This window comes from Dromaius novaehollandiae, chromosome 3 (assembly GCF_036370855.1).
Source record: "Dromaius novaehollandiae isolate bDroNov1 chromosome 3, bDroNov1.hap1, whole genome shotgun sequence".
Classification (NCBI taxonomy): domain Eukaryota; kingdom Metazoa; phylum Chordata; class Aves; order Casuariiformes; family Dromaiidae; genus Dromaius; species Dromaius novaehollandiae.
This window is the reverse complement of record NC_088100.1, coordinates 75,600,279-75,613,369: the sequence shown is the minus strand read 5'-3', so window position 1 is coordinate 75,613,369 and position 13,091 is coordinate 75,600,279. Positions and strand designations below refer to the sequence as shown.

The 13,091-nt window shown below is 36.6% G+C and overlaps 1 protein-coding gene across 2 annotated transcripts in view; it reads left to right on the top strand.

Moving 5' to 3' along the window:
- LOC112988963 (plasminogen-like) overlaps positions 1–13,091 on the top strand; it is a 47,572-nt gene that overhangs the window by 24,624 nt on the left and 9,857 nt on the right. Inside the window, exons 4-10 of one of the 2 annotated variants that reach the window (XM_064509217.1) lie at positions 1,447–1,556; positions 7,791–7,901; positions 8,519–8,612; positions 10,433–10,566; positions 11,059–11,198; positions 12,235–12,355; positions 12,486–12,604. In XM_064509217.1, the coding sequence (XP_064365287.1) occupies positions 10,484–10,566; positions 11,059–11,198; positions 12,235–12,355; positions 12,486–12,604 (463 nt within the window). In that variant the 5' untranslated portion in view covers positions 1,447–1,556; positions 7,791–7,901; positions 8,519–8,612; positions 10,433–10,483. The remainder of the gene's footprint in view (positions 1–1,446; positions 1,557–7,790; positions 7,902–8,518; positions 8,613–10,432; positions 10,567–11,058; positions 11,199–12,234; positions 12,356–12,485; positions 12,605–13,091) is intronic. The other variant, XM_064509218.1, reaches the window with a different exon arrangement.

The window sequence follows — 13,091 nt, the reverse complement described above, 5'->3', positions numbered from 1 at the left end:
ACATGTCATTTAATTAAAATCCTTTTTTTCCTAAAATGTGTTTGCATATTAAATAAAATTCTAATACACCTTTTCTATTTAATGGGAACTTGGCCTAGGTACTGGCGTCTTCTGGTTCAAACTTGCATGAAACCTTGATTTTTGGCCTGATTTTTTCATAGTACTTCATAGCATTTTCATAGCATTGTCTCTCATTACTCCTTTGTTGCCAGTATCTGTACATATCAGGTGTGCTTTTGGATTGTTTCTCTTTCCTTTTTCCTAATTATTTATTCTTTTTCCATTCTAATTATTTACTCTTTTTCCACTTTTTATTTCATTGCTGCTTCTCTTTCTCCACTGTCTTAATGGAGCAGGAATTGAGCAATACTTGTATTAGGGTCAAACACTTGCACCTTCCAGGTGAGGATGAATTTAAGGCAAAGCTGTGTGAGTATTTCTCATTTTACTAATCCATTACTTTCCTAGGGAGAGAAAGAGTGTCAGTGATTTAGTTATATGCCTCCCAAACTGCAAAATACAAGCAAGTCCTTGACTTTACCTTTCTTGCTATTGTCATTCAGTTTATTGTTGAAGGCTGGTTTTGATTAGCAGGACACCATTAGTTTTATGGGAGTGGTCCAGCTCTAGAAATGATGACTACAGTTCTCTGCAGCATTTCTGAGACTTTGCAAATGAAAACAGCTGTATTTGAAAGTTTCTCTCAGGGCTTCATGTTTAAATTCTCCATGGCACATCTGTCTTCTATTTCCATCAACACTGACATTTCAGTCTTGAATCATTTTTCCTTTTCCTTTCTCATCCTTCTCATTATTTCTAGAAGAGAGAAAGAAGCAGAGGAAAAAGAGCAGGGCCTGGAATCAAGTTTCTATATACATTAGCTCAGTGGAATGGGCAAGGAAATAGCAAGTAGTTGTAAATTAACTCAGTTAATAAGCAAATACCTCCTGCCTATGTCCGACAGTGTCGTAACTGGCATCTTTACTGTTCTGAATCTTACGTTGTTTTACCTTCTTTCCAAGTAAAATGTCATAAGCAGCACTCTTCTAGTCACGCTCAGAATAGCACATATTTTTTGAGAGAATTTGTACAGAAATACAGTAAGATCAAAGGAAGGATTGGATCAGAAAAAATTCAGTTTCTGTGCTTTCCATGCCTGCTTTATCCTCCATCCTTCTGACTGATCTGAAGACCAAATGCGATTCAGTGGCAAAAAGTGTTTCTGTACTGTCTTCTGCCAAAATTGAAATATGATCTCAGATCACATCTGTATTTACACTTTATGTCTTTTTGCTGCCTAAGGACAGAAAACTGGCTCCCCTGTTCATTATATAATGCTCAGTTAATTGCAACCACAGTATAATATTTTATAAATTGTAGGCAGAACAATTAGAAGATACATAAAAGGCACATGTACTTTATTCTCATTTTTGATTTTATCTCCAGGAAATGAAAACAATTTGTGGAGAAGGAAGAGATTTTCTTTGCTGTTACACATTCTTGAATTGCACTTCAGTGATCAGCAACAGATACAGTGAACATGATGTCGAAGTGCTGTAAGTAAAAAAAAGGGTATAGCTGTTGAAATTAAAGAGTATCAATAGAAGTTAGCTGTATCTGTGCTAATGCAGTACCTGTGCAGCCTTAAATAGAGAGATCTCCTGTTTCCTTGAAAGAAGATGATCTTCCAACTTCTAGACTTCATATGCTGCCTGCTATGGAAAGGACATGAACATGTCTGTGTGTGTATGCTTCCATTGGAAAAAAATGTCTGGCTCAAGACATCCTGAAACATAGATAAACCGAATTTGTCCACCTGAGAGATGAGGATAAAATGAATTGCTGTGTTTAAGTAAACTTAGTCTTGCAATGGCAATGATACTTCAAAATACCATGGTACCCAAACAATAGCTCTAGTTCCTGGCAGGAAAGGTTTATTGGCTGTGTTAACCATCTGTCCTGCCTCTTGCCATAGCTGAGCACAAGTGCCTGGCCACTCTGGAGCAGTGTAATCTGGTAAATTGGGGAAAAAGGAGGAGAGAGAGAGGCAGAAATCATGGTCATGGCTCACTTGCTTATAGACAGTCTTGGGGCCCAAAGCTCCCTGGGAACATGTTGTCTTGGGAAAATTTGTCTGGGACTAGCCATGGCTAAATGAATTTCTCTTCTTTCTCGTGTTCAACTTTGTTTTACCTGCTGTCCAAAGCAGTTGCCTACTCTGTGGCTAAAGCTGGTTGTTTAATGACCTTGTATAGCAAAAGGTTATTAGCAAGCTCACTTGAGGAAAACCCTAGTGGGAGTCTCAGCATTTGGAAAGTTTTGCAGTCCATGGGACACAGCTGTGGATTCAGTGGATAAAGAATTAACACTGGAACTTTTGATGATAAATCCTGACAAAATTTGGACAGACTTGTTGTCTGGGAACAACAGGTGAAACTGCTGACTGACAAAATGTAGGTAGTACAGAACCATCTGCCTCTCATAGCCAAGAACAAATCTGTCCATCTCAGTTTTGGAGAATGGGAAATTTGTACCTCTCTTTCTGGATTTCCTTGCACTTCTCTCAGCGCACAAAAGACTGCAGCTCACAAAAGCTGTGTTGGACTCTCCAAGATAAGTTATTTAAATAAAGTTTTAAAAAAAGCTATACAACAATGTAGCACTTCAGGAACTGGGATTCGTAAAGCTCTCCTACTCTTGCTTCTAGGATGTCTGCTGGAGAAATGTATCTCAGAAGCATGAGGGCGAGGAGACAAATGCAACATTTAACCAGTAATGATGAATAGTTAGATGGGTCATTGAAGCTCTTGGGTTTTACCTATTAAAGATTTAGTTGAGGTTAATTATGGAGTCACAGCTCATGATAATATCTCAACAGTATGAAAGATACCAGTGCTAGAATAAGATACTGAGGCCTCATGAAGGCACCTAGGGGAAACATCTGAGAGAGCAACACTGGGGAGAGACTGAGAGGCTGAAGGAGACCTGGGTCTTCTAGTGCATAGAAAGGAGGTAGGTAAATGTAAGAAACTCTGTTAAAGAAACATGAAGCTGGACCATGACTGATGTCAATTAGCATCCTTCTGCTAGTAGATATGAGATTCCATGGAAAACGGCAGATCGTAAGGCTTGCACACAGTCACACAGCCTCATAAAATCTGAAGTGATAGGAATAATTTAAAAATACTGACTACATTTATATCAGTCAGTTTTCAGTTATTTTTGCACATCAATTGTTTAAATTCCCACCTTACTACTTGAGATCAAAAAAAGGAATTCTTTATTGGTAATGCACTGGCAGTTTTAATAACAGCATATATATTCCTAATAACAGCAGCATGCACTATACTTCTCTTTAAGAAAACACATGATGGATGATAATGACCGAGACATCTCAGTGAACTAACTTAAGATTTACAAGCGTGCATGTGTTCAGGCTTAGGTGCCATGCCTTAAATAGCAGATATTTTCTTGAGAAAGTACAGTCTTTTTGTTAAGCAACACATAATAATGGTTTAGTAAAAGTGTAAAAAGTTACATTATTGTGAATTGAGAATTTTGAGATTGTACTGCAAATAGACCAGGTATTATTCAGTTTCTTTCATGACACATGTACACATGTACATTTTAAAATCTGCTCAGCCACCAGTACCATATTGCTGAGGATGAAATTCTAACTTCATTGAAGTCTGTGACAGCTCTCCATGAGTAGAGAAGGGCCTTGATGATCTCACTGGTGTACACACTGAGTGAAATGCAGTAGTCATTAGTTTGTCTGCCCTTTAAACATTTTTATTTTATTTGTGTAGAGGAAAGAAACCCTAAGCAGTTAATGATATGACAATAATAACTAAATAATAAATAGAATGAAGTGATCAACGTTAAATTTAAAACACCAAAATACAAACTCTTCTGACAATACGGATATATAAGTAATATGGAAGGTGGGGAAGTTTTGTCAATGTGTGTATGACTGCCACAAGCATGGAAAATTGCATACATGCATGCTAGAAAAACAGCCTACAGAAGAGTCTGCAGTCATATATAAAAGCTTGCATTGTGGCAGAAGAGACCGCTTAACTACTGTGTCCAAAGAGAAGGTGTGTGGTCACAGTCCCCTGACCACAAGCATATGTGGAACTTGATGATGGATCAATTATTTCTTGTAGTCTTTCAGCAGCAAACAACAATAAATAAAAAGGCCCAAATGTTCTTTGTTTTTCCCATCTTCCTATTAACAGTGAGCATGTCCACATGGAAGGAGCACTTGCTCAGCACATTGTTGAGAACAGTTGGAAGTGAAATAAGCTCTTTCTCAATGGGACTGTGTACGCTGTAGGTGGATTTATCTGATCAAATGCAGAGATCTACAGTGTAGATGTCTACTGCTGAGTTCATTACACTAAATTCCTTTTGTAATCAGTGACAGAAATGACAGTTCCTAGGATGTGACTCATCCTGGAGTAGACATATATATTTAGTCAGATGAACTGTTTCCAAAGTACCTATCTGTCCATTGGTTGGAAAGGGAATCTGAGGGCTGACAAATCAGTCACAGACTATGAGACATCAGCATTTACCTCGTATCTTACCTGCATCTTAAGTTGGCTAAATTTAATTTCATTCTGCAATTCTTTTCCCGTAGGAACAAGACACTGTAAGGTTTTCCTGTATCTTCCCCAATAATGGTGCTGCCATTTGACCTGCTTCTATGCTGGGGTACTGAGTTTCAGTATAAATTTCTCTTTTGGAGAGTCCCTGCTGGACTATACATTCCTCCCTTCCAAACTCTTCCCAGTATCCTATTATTCTTTGATGGCATTTTTGCAGAACATGAGGGATAATTTTACCTCAGTAATCTGCTTTATGAGACATTGTTGATTGTATTCCACTGTACTGTGTCTGAAGGATTCTTCTTCTATCTGTAGGTAAAAGCTCCTACTCAGCCAAGAGCATCTGAATCTTTTGAGGCAAAACTCAGAATTTGGTCTGTGAAAGCTTTTAGGTATTTTCCTTTCAGCAGCCCTATATTTCTGTATTTTAAACAGCTCTCTCATTCCAAATTCCATCTTCTGATTTTTCAGTTCAAAAATATAGTTAAAATGCTTACCAGTGGAATCTTCTCCTACACTTTTGATATGATATTTGCATACTTATTAGTTTATTATTTTAATTCAATATTATTTTAATTTAATTAATTTAATTCTAGTTTACAGTTACAGGAATAAAATTCCTATCCCTATCCTCAATAAGCTTACAAATTCTCTGCATTCTGTTCCATCTCAGAATGCTACAGAGAACAAGCCAGCATCTTCCTCTTCATGTTTGCATTGTTTTTTCCATGTAGTAACCTCTGGATTGGCTGTTTGAACTCAGTAAACAAATCTTACAGTAAAAAAAATCTTATTGTTAAAAAATCTTATTTTACTAACAGCAAAAAAATCTCATTTTTCTGACCTTTTTTCCAAAGCTGAAGTCCCCAGGATGTACATTATCTTTATGCTCATTTAATTTACCTGATATCCAGTAATGCCATAAATGCTTGAATAGCTGAAGTATTTGAGAACACTTGGTATACTGTTAGTGCAGAAGAGGCAAAACATTTTAAAATGGAAAAATTAGTTCGTAGAATAAAATATTCATATTATTAGAGAGCTTTAAATTACTAAACTGTGCTTCTTGAAACTTGTTCAAGAAGGCTTGAACCTTCTTCAAAGGTTCACACTTTGAAGTTTGAACTTCCAACTGAAAGAGGAAATGAGACGTGGAGAAGTGGCTCAAGACACAGGGATACCTGTTTTGGAGCTAGTGGTGGAATCTGTCCCATCCTTGTTCCAAGTGCCAGATGACACAACTTCCTGGACCGTTGGGAGTACAAAGAGCTCAGGTCCAAGATACTAGAACATTCCAGAGAAAAATAGGATTATCTGTTCTATCCCTCTGCCCTACAGCAGAGCAACTGTTTCTATATCAGTCCTAAGTCATCTTTTCAAACAATCTTTTCAGAGCTTTCTTGTTCTTGCCATGGCAAGTTTTTCTTCATGTCTGTCCTGAGTCTTTCAAACCTGAATTTAAGCTTATCCATCATGAGTATAGAACCTCTTAGAGATTTGAAGGTTGCAATTGTGTCTCCCCACTGTCCCAGGCCAGCAAGTTTTGTCTAGATTATATAAAACCTATTTGTTCCAGTCTTTCTTCATAGGTGATGTTTCAAGATACCTGACCATTTTTAGTGGCCTCTCTCAAACTGTCTTTTGAAGTGCTGTGCCAAAATTGGACACAGTTTTGATCTTAACCCCTCTTCAGCTTATGAACAACTGGAATATCCAGTTCTTTATTGCAAAATTGCTATTTATCTAGATATTCTCCACTTCATATGTGCATAACCTTTTTCTGGAGAAAAATAAGGCCTTACACTTCACTTTTTCCCAGGCCACTCTTCCAGTTTGTCAAGATAATTTGGAATTCTAATCCTGTCTTCAAATATACTTGAAGATGGCCTGGCTTTGAGTCAATTTTAATTATTCCATCATGCAACTTGTCAGTGGACACTTCATGTGCTAGAGAGTCTGACTGGTAAAGAAATTTGACCTCAAGAGGTCAGATGCCAGGGCTGTTATGCAGTTTACAGTGTTTTCAGTCCTTTTTTCTTGAAATTGCAGTGCATCAGGCACAGTTGCACAACAACTATACACTGTCAGCCAAAGGACAACTGAATCCTTATGTACTACATTCTATCCCTCTGTTCAGCTGTTTTTTCCCATCTGTGATGAGTATAACCACTTCTATCTTCACTCGACAGCTATTTCCTTGGGCTGAAGCATTTCTTTTCTGCCTGTAGAGCTAAGGATTTCCACAAATGAAAGTCTTGTTTTAAAAGGGCACTGGGACTCCAGGCAGAGTTTGCCTCTAGTGAGACTTTGTACACTACTAGGCTTTGCCAGGTGTTTTGAAATAGTTTTCAGTTCAAAAACCAACCAACCAAACAAAAAGTCAAACAAACCTGCTATTAGGAGATCCTATTAGAGAAATTTGTGTTAGACAGAATTCACTCTAAATTCTTTGAGGTTTCACAGTCTTGTAAATGATAGCATATCCGACTCTTTCCCAATTTACATCAGTCCTTGCTCTCACATGTTTGCACTTTCATGCCATTGCTACCACAACGTTAGAGCAATGAGGATTAAGAACAGCCTTCCTGTTGGAGTAGTGTGTAGGGGATGAGCAAACAACGTACAGTTTTATAATGGAGTTTGATAAATTTTTGTGTGTGACTGTAAGGTGCAGCTCTCCAATTGCAGGGAACTAGATAGAAGGTCCTTTATAATCCTGCATTTCTTATATTGTATGTAACCTTTTCTCTTGTAGACTCTGGAGAGTAAGCCTTGCCCATTTAAATCTATTATTCCTTGATTATTATTTTCTCTTGTCTTAACCTGACTGAGAACACTGCTGCAAATACAACTTTTCCAAAGGGAGGAGTATCTGGGTAAGGCAAATTGAATTGCTGTTAAAATCAGACTGCAACATGTATGGGCAAACAGGTCTGGCTTTATGATTAGGTAATCCTGTATTTAGTTAAATGAAATGAGGCATAATAGTGTCAGAATAACAGGTGTTTAGTAAAATGAGAGTGCCTTCACCTTTCCCAGCATCCAGTACAAACATGTGAATATTATTTTGTGACATCTTACATTTGAGGTAGCGTATGGAGATTAAAAAAAGGAAAATAAAACTGAGGAAATAATTAACTTATTTCATCACATCTGTTTTTTGATGCATAACTCCAGCAGGAATTGATAAGACTTTGTGCACCAACACACAACTTCCAGCACCAGCCTGCTGGGTCAAAATGGGGATTAGCAAAGTCATCTTTCTCCCTTGAGCATTTCTGTTCTCTGGTAAGATTTCTTTGCTTTGCATTTGAATTAGTGAAGTTAAAACCAATTATTTTCAAAATCAAATTTGTGGAATCAGGTTCTGATTTTCAGGCTTACTGACCAATCACCACAGTCACTGCAAGAACATCAGACTTGTGATTGCTCAAGACTGTTAAAAAAATTTCTTGTCTTTGAGAAATATCTCTTGTAGAGGGTGGCACATACATGAAAATGGATGCTGCACTCTTAACAAGCTGCTGCAAGTTTCTATTTGATTTAGGGATGGGTTTAAGATATAGAATTCAAGTTTCATCTGAGTAGCCAATATTCCAGGGTTTCAGAGACATATAAGCTCCTGAATTTGGTTTCCTATGAAACACTTCAGTTCCAACTACATTTACAATGGGAATCTTCCTTAAGATATTAATTCCTGCAGAGTTCAGGGGTCCCCAGATCAGCTTTGAACCAGTTATGTGGACATACAAATGGGTATAAATATTATATATTATACATTGTATTTAACATATACAAGTATATAATATAATGTATATTTTTACCTGAAAAATATTTTCTGTCCTTCTGATCCAATATAATTTATTACTAAGATACTTTTTGATTTTTGTGAAAACTGAATACAGAGCACCAAGCTTAAGAAGTCAAGCTGCAATCAAGCTTACGTGATAATTGTTGGTGGCTGGGACAGTGCTATATATGTACACACTGTTATCCAGGGTAAATTCTCTATTTATCTGTTTATAGCTACTTTGGGGGAAGGGATATGGTCTGGACAAGGACATCATTCTGATGTTCTTAGGATTAGACTATTGTCTGCTACAAAACCTATTTCAGTTGAGATAAAAGCTCCATTTAACTGCACTGAAATGTGGAGCAGGCTCTGGATCTGTTTATTGACTCTGTTGCTATCAAATATTTCATAAGTTTAGCAGCCCTACTCTTAACCCACTTTTTTTTTTTTTTGAAAACCAAGCATTAAAAAAAACAGCATGAACAAAGGCAAAGAATATTCACTCTTTTCTGTGACTGCATTTTCATAGGGGGCTTTCTTATTGCTAATTAGAATAAGAGCAAAAATAGTCTTTTAGTAGATTAAAATATAATTTGCAGTTGTTTAGATGTTGCAGGATTTGTCTTTCAAAGAAATACAAGCAGATTTATAACAAATGGTTAAACAATTTATAACAATAGTTAAACAATATGGTAAACTTTTTAAAGATACATGTTACTTCTAAGCAGATCTGTAAAAGCTTTAGGGATTTGGAGTAAATATTCTGGTAAACACAGTACACAATCAACTTCAATGTAGTATCAGACAGTGCATTTTCATTTAGACATTAGATATATCTACATTTACAGCTGTAGCTGCAGTTTTAACATATAGTAACAATCATGTGAATGCATTATTTACAGTTTTGTAGTAATTCAGAGATACAGTGTGACATAAATATACAGAAAAATGATTAACTATAAGAGGAATGTGCTGTCTGTGCATTGGGTTGATAAAATGCAGTTACTGTATTTGATCAGTCCTCTTACTTCTGGTTTATGAGATATAGGGCCTCAGTGAAAGTGTCTTTTAAACACTTTGGATTAATGCAAGTTCATTTCTAAAAGAAATATTGTAAGGTGAATAGATCAATTTACATTTATGATTGTCCCATTTAGTTTTCCTGTGCTTATAATAAAATGGTTTCAAACCAGGCTGATGCATGTTGCTTATCTTTTGAAATCAGTTTTTAAAATTTTTATTTTGTAGTCTTTGTCAAGCAATTGTGTCAGGCACATTTTCCTTTCCCTCCTGCTGTTTGGAGATTCAGCTGAAGTCTCACTCCCACCTGAGTATGTATGCCACCTAGACTCTCTTGTGTTCAGCTTGAACCAGCTAGAATGCACATTCCTTTATGAGCAAAAAAAGAATGAGCAGCAGAACTGGGACAGTTTCGAAGAACACATAGAATTTAAGATTAGCAATGGAGAGAATCGCAGGTGGCTCATAGAATCCATTGATGTATGATTCTGCAACTGGATAGTAGAGAACTGAAGCCATCAGTATTCTGTCTCGCTGTCTTAAGTACTTCTATGGTCCTCCTTGCTATCATGTTTGATTACTTCATAATTTTCCAAATATTTATCCTTATTACCCTTCTGTGAGCCAGGCATTTAAAAGATAAGGGGCTGACATGCATGGAGACTACTAGTGAGATCTAAAATGGAATAGTGCCTAGTCCCAGGGCAACAACTGGGAAGACCCCTCTGCCCTGTTCTAAGCTAATATTTATCTTTAAAAACAGTGCACTGTATTGCTGAAAGCTCTGTCTTTGCTCTGTCTTCTCTCCTGTTCCCTACCACCTACTCAAGCAACACTTCACTATACTGTTTCCAGGAGACTGAGTTTTTTCAGACTTTGCTACCATGAATACAAAATGAAAGAAATTACATTTTAACATGAATGTTACATTGAAAGTGGGATGTAAAGTCACAAACAGTCAGAAACAGTATCATGCTCATTTTTCTATACTCTTTTTTTCTTTTAGTGCAAGGAAACATCTTAGACAGCTATAAAAAAACAGGAAGAGCTTGGATAAATGCACATCAACAGTTTTGTAAGGCAAATACTGCAGAAGAATGTAAAGCACAATCTGAAGTTGAAATTCAAGTTTTCCTGCAGGTAATTTAGATGTGCTCTTTCTGAATATTCTGCTTCATTTTTTTTTCAATGAAACTTTTTAAAGTTTTCTAAGGAATAGATACCAAGAAGTGAACACTTGGGAGATGCAGATTAGGAGAGAATATATGGAAGGGGAGATTAGAAAAACTGTTTTTAACATCAACATGTTTCACAGAAAAACATTTTGTTGTTTTGATAAGGAACATAATACACTGAAAAATATTTGTGTGAAGATTCCTTCACAACTTTTTTCACATATGAACCTGAAAGAAATATGTTATTCAGAAAATGAGTAGGTGAAAAATGAAACTGAAATAGTATCATTCTATCCATGAGTCTTTCCCCTGACAATATAATATTCATATAGCAACTTCAGTTCCACAAGAGGAGTATCCATTTTCTTGGCTTTTAGGTTGCATACCCTGAGTCCAAAACTTTTGAAAAACAAGAAAATTTCACTTTTTTTGTTATGTATTTATCCTTCTATTATAGCTTTACATCTGAAAATTTCCCTCATGTGGGGTTAGAAGAAAACTACTGCAGGAATCCTAATGGAAATGAAAATGGACCCTGGTGTTTCACAACAGATCCTGCTACTAGATTAGATTACTGTAGCATCTCAGAATGTGAAGGTCAGAGTATATATGTTCCTTCTTTCCGTTCTCCCCATTATATTCTCCACAATGATTTTGATTTTCTTTTATAATCTATATTTAAGTATGTGAGAATATTCAGATTCTTCTATGTATCTTTCATTTTGAATTGAGGATTTGCTCTAAATATAAATTTAAATAAAGCTAGACTTGAAATGAAAATTTTCATCACAGAGACTGTTTCCTGGATTGTGTTTAATTTGTGAAGTGATTTTATAGATACAAGGGAACTGCAACTAGAAACATCATAATTTTTTTTGAAAAAGGCAAATTGAGTAGATCACATATAGCACTTTAATTGAGAAGACAGAAGTTGTCGATACAGACATAGAGCAAAACTCAGCCATTAAGATGTTGTTGTTTGATAAAGTTTGGTTAATATAATGAGGATGAGGTTACAATGTGGATAAATTTCAGGGATCCAATATTCATGCATAGAGGAAAGAATTTGGTTCAGCTTTTCCTTAGGGTAGGGCTCCTCCTTTTTCGCCTTGCTATATCTTGTCCTGGCAATATTAAAAAATTAAGATGCAGCACCTGAATTATATTCAAGGAAAGAAAAAGTAATCCAGAGAGTTGAGATCATCAAGGTCACACTAATGAGTGTGATGAAAGAGTGTTAGTGATTTATGGATTCCATGGCTCTCATGGAAAATCTTGCTGTTCTTTAGAAGAAGCTATTCCGAACTGGAAACATCTCCAGTAGTTTAGTGATCCCTAACAACTCCTTAGAAAACCCCTTTGATATATACCAAATAAAAAATTGTAGATTTACAATATTCTTATTTTTAAAATATGTATTTCAGAAAAGCAAATATTATAAATGTAATTGATTAACAACAGTCACCTAATAGGAAAAAGAATTATTTTATTTTTACAGTGTTTTTTCCTGTCCTTTAACTTTGCCATTTGAAGGGATTTTTCAGCAAATAGCCAGGTAAGCGTGAGAGTTCATGGGCGAGCTCTAATACTGACTTTCTGCCTCTCATGTTTTCATTCTGCCTTGGCTCTACAGTGGAGTGCATGCAGTGTAATGGTGAAGACTACCATGGAAAAGTCTCCAGAATAGAGTCTGGGATTGAGTGCCAGCACTGGGATGCCCAAGAGCCTCATATGCATGGATATACCTTGGAAAAGTGAGTCACAGTCAGTGCTGAATTGTCCCCCTCATCCCCACAGTGCCTGGGAGACCCCGCCTGCAAACAGCCTGATTGCTACAACTGATTATAACTGACTCACAAGCTTAATTTACATTCTAATGTTCAGTTTTCCAGAGAAGGATCTGAAGATGAATTTTTGCCATAATCCTGATGGTGAACTTCAGCCTTGGTGTTTCACTACCAGTCCCACTAAACTTTGGGAATATTGTGACGTTTCTTGCTGCAGTGAGTCTAACTTTTAGCAATTGTTCTACTGGGGCAAGTTGTCATTCCATGGAACTTCAGGGTCCTGCCCTCCCATCAAAATAATGTGCAATGGAAAGATGAGAAATCAAAGCTCTGACTACCCCAAGAAAATCTTTGGAATGAGAGAAGGTGCACATTAGTGAGAAAAATGACTCACTAAGTTTCTGTTACATTGATTTATGTTAGTTCAGTGAGGGCACAGTTGTCATACAAGCATTACAAAGTACAGCATTATCAGAGAAATAAGTCATGAAAGCCCTAATTTTTCTTCAACAGTCTTATTTTTTGGTACAGCTGAGGAGGGTGTCAGTCAGCTTAAATCTCGGAAACACCAAGCTTTAGTTTCCATCTGACCTGCTAACTCATGGGACATCCGTGAAATACCATGGCCTCATTGTGGTGATTTTTTGCCTAGTGTTAGCCAACGTGGGATAAATTCTTGCCTTTTCCTTAGTGAAGATGGATC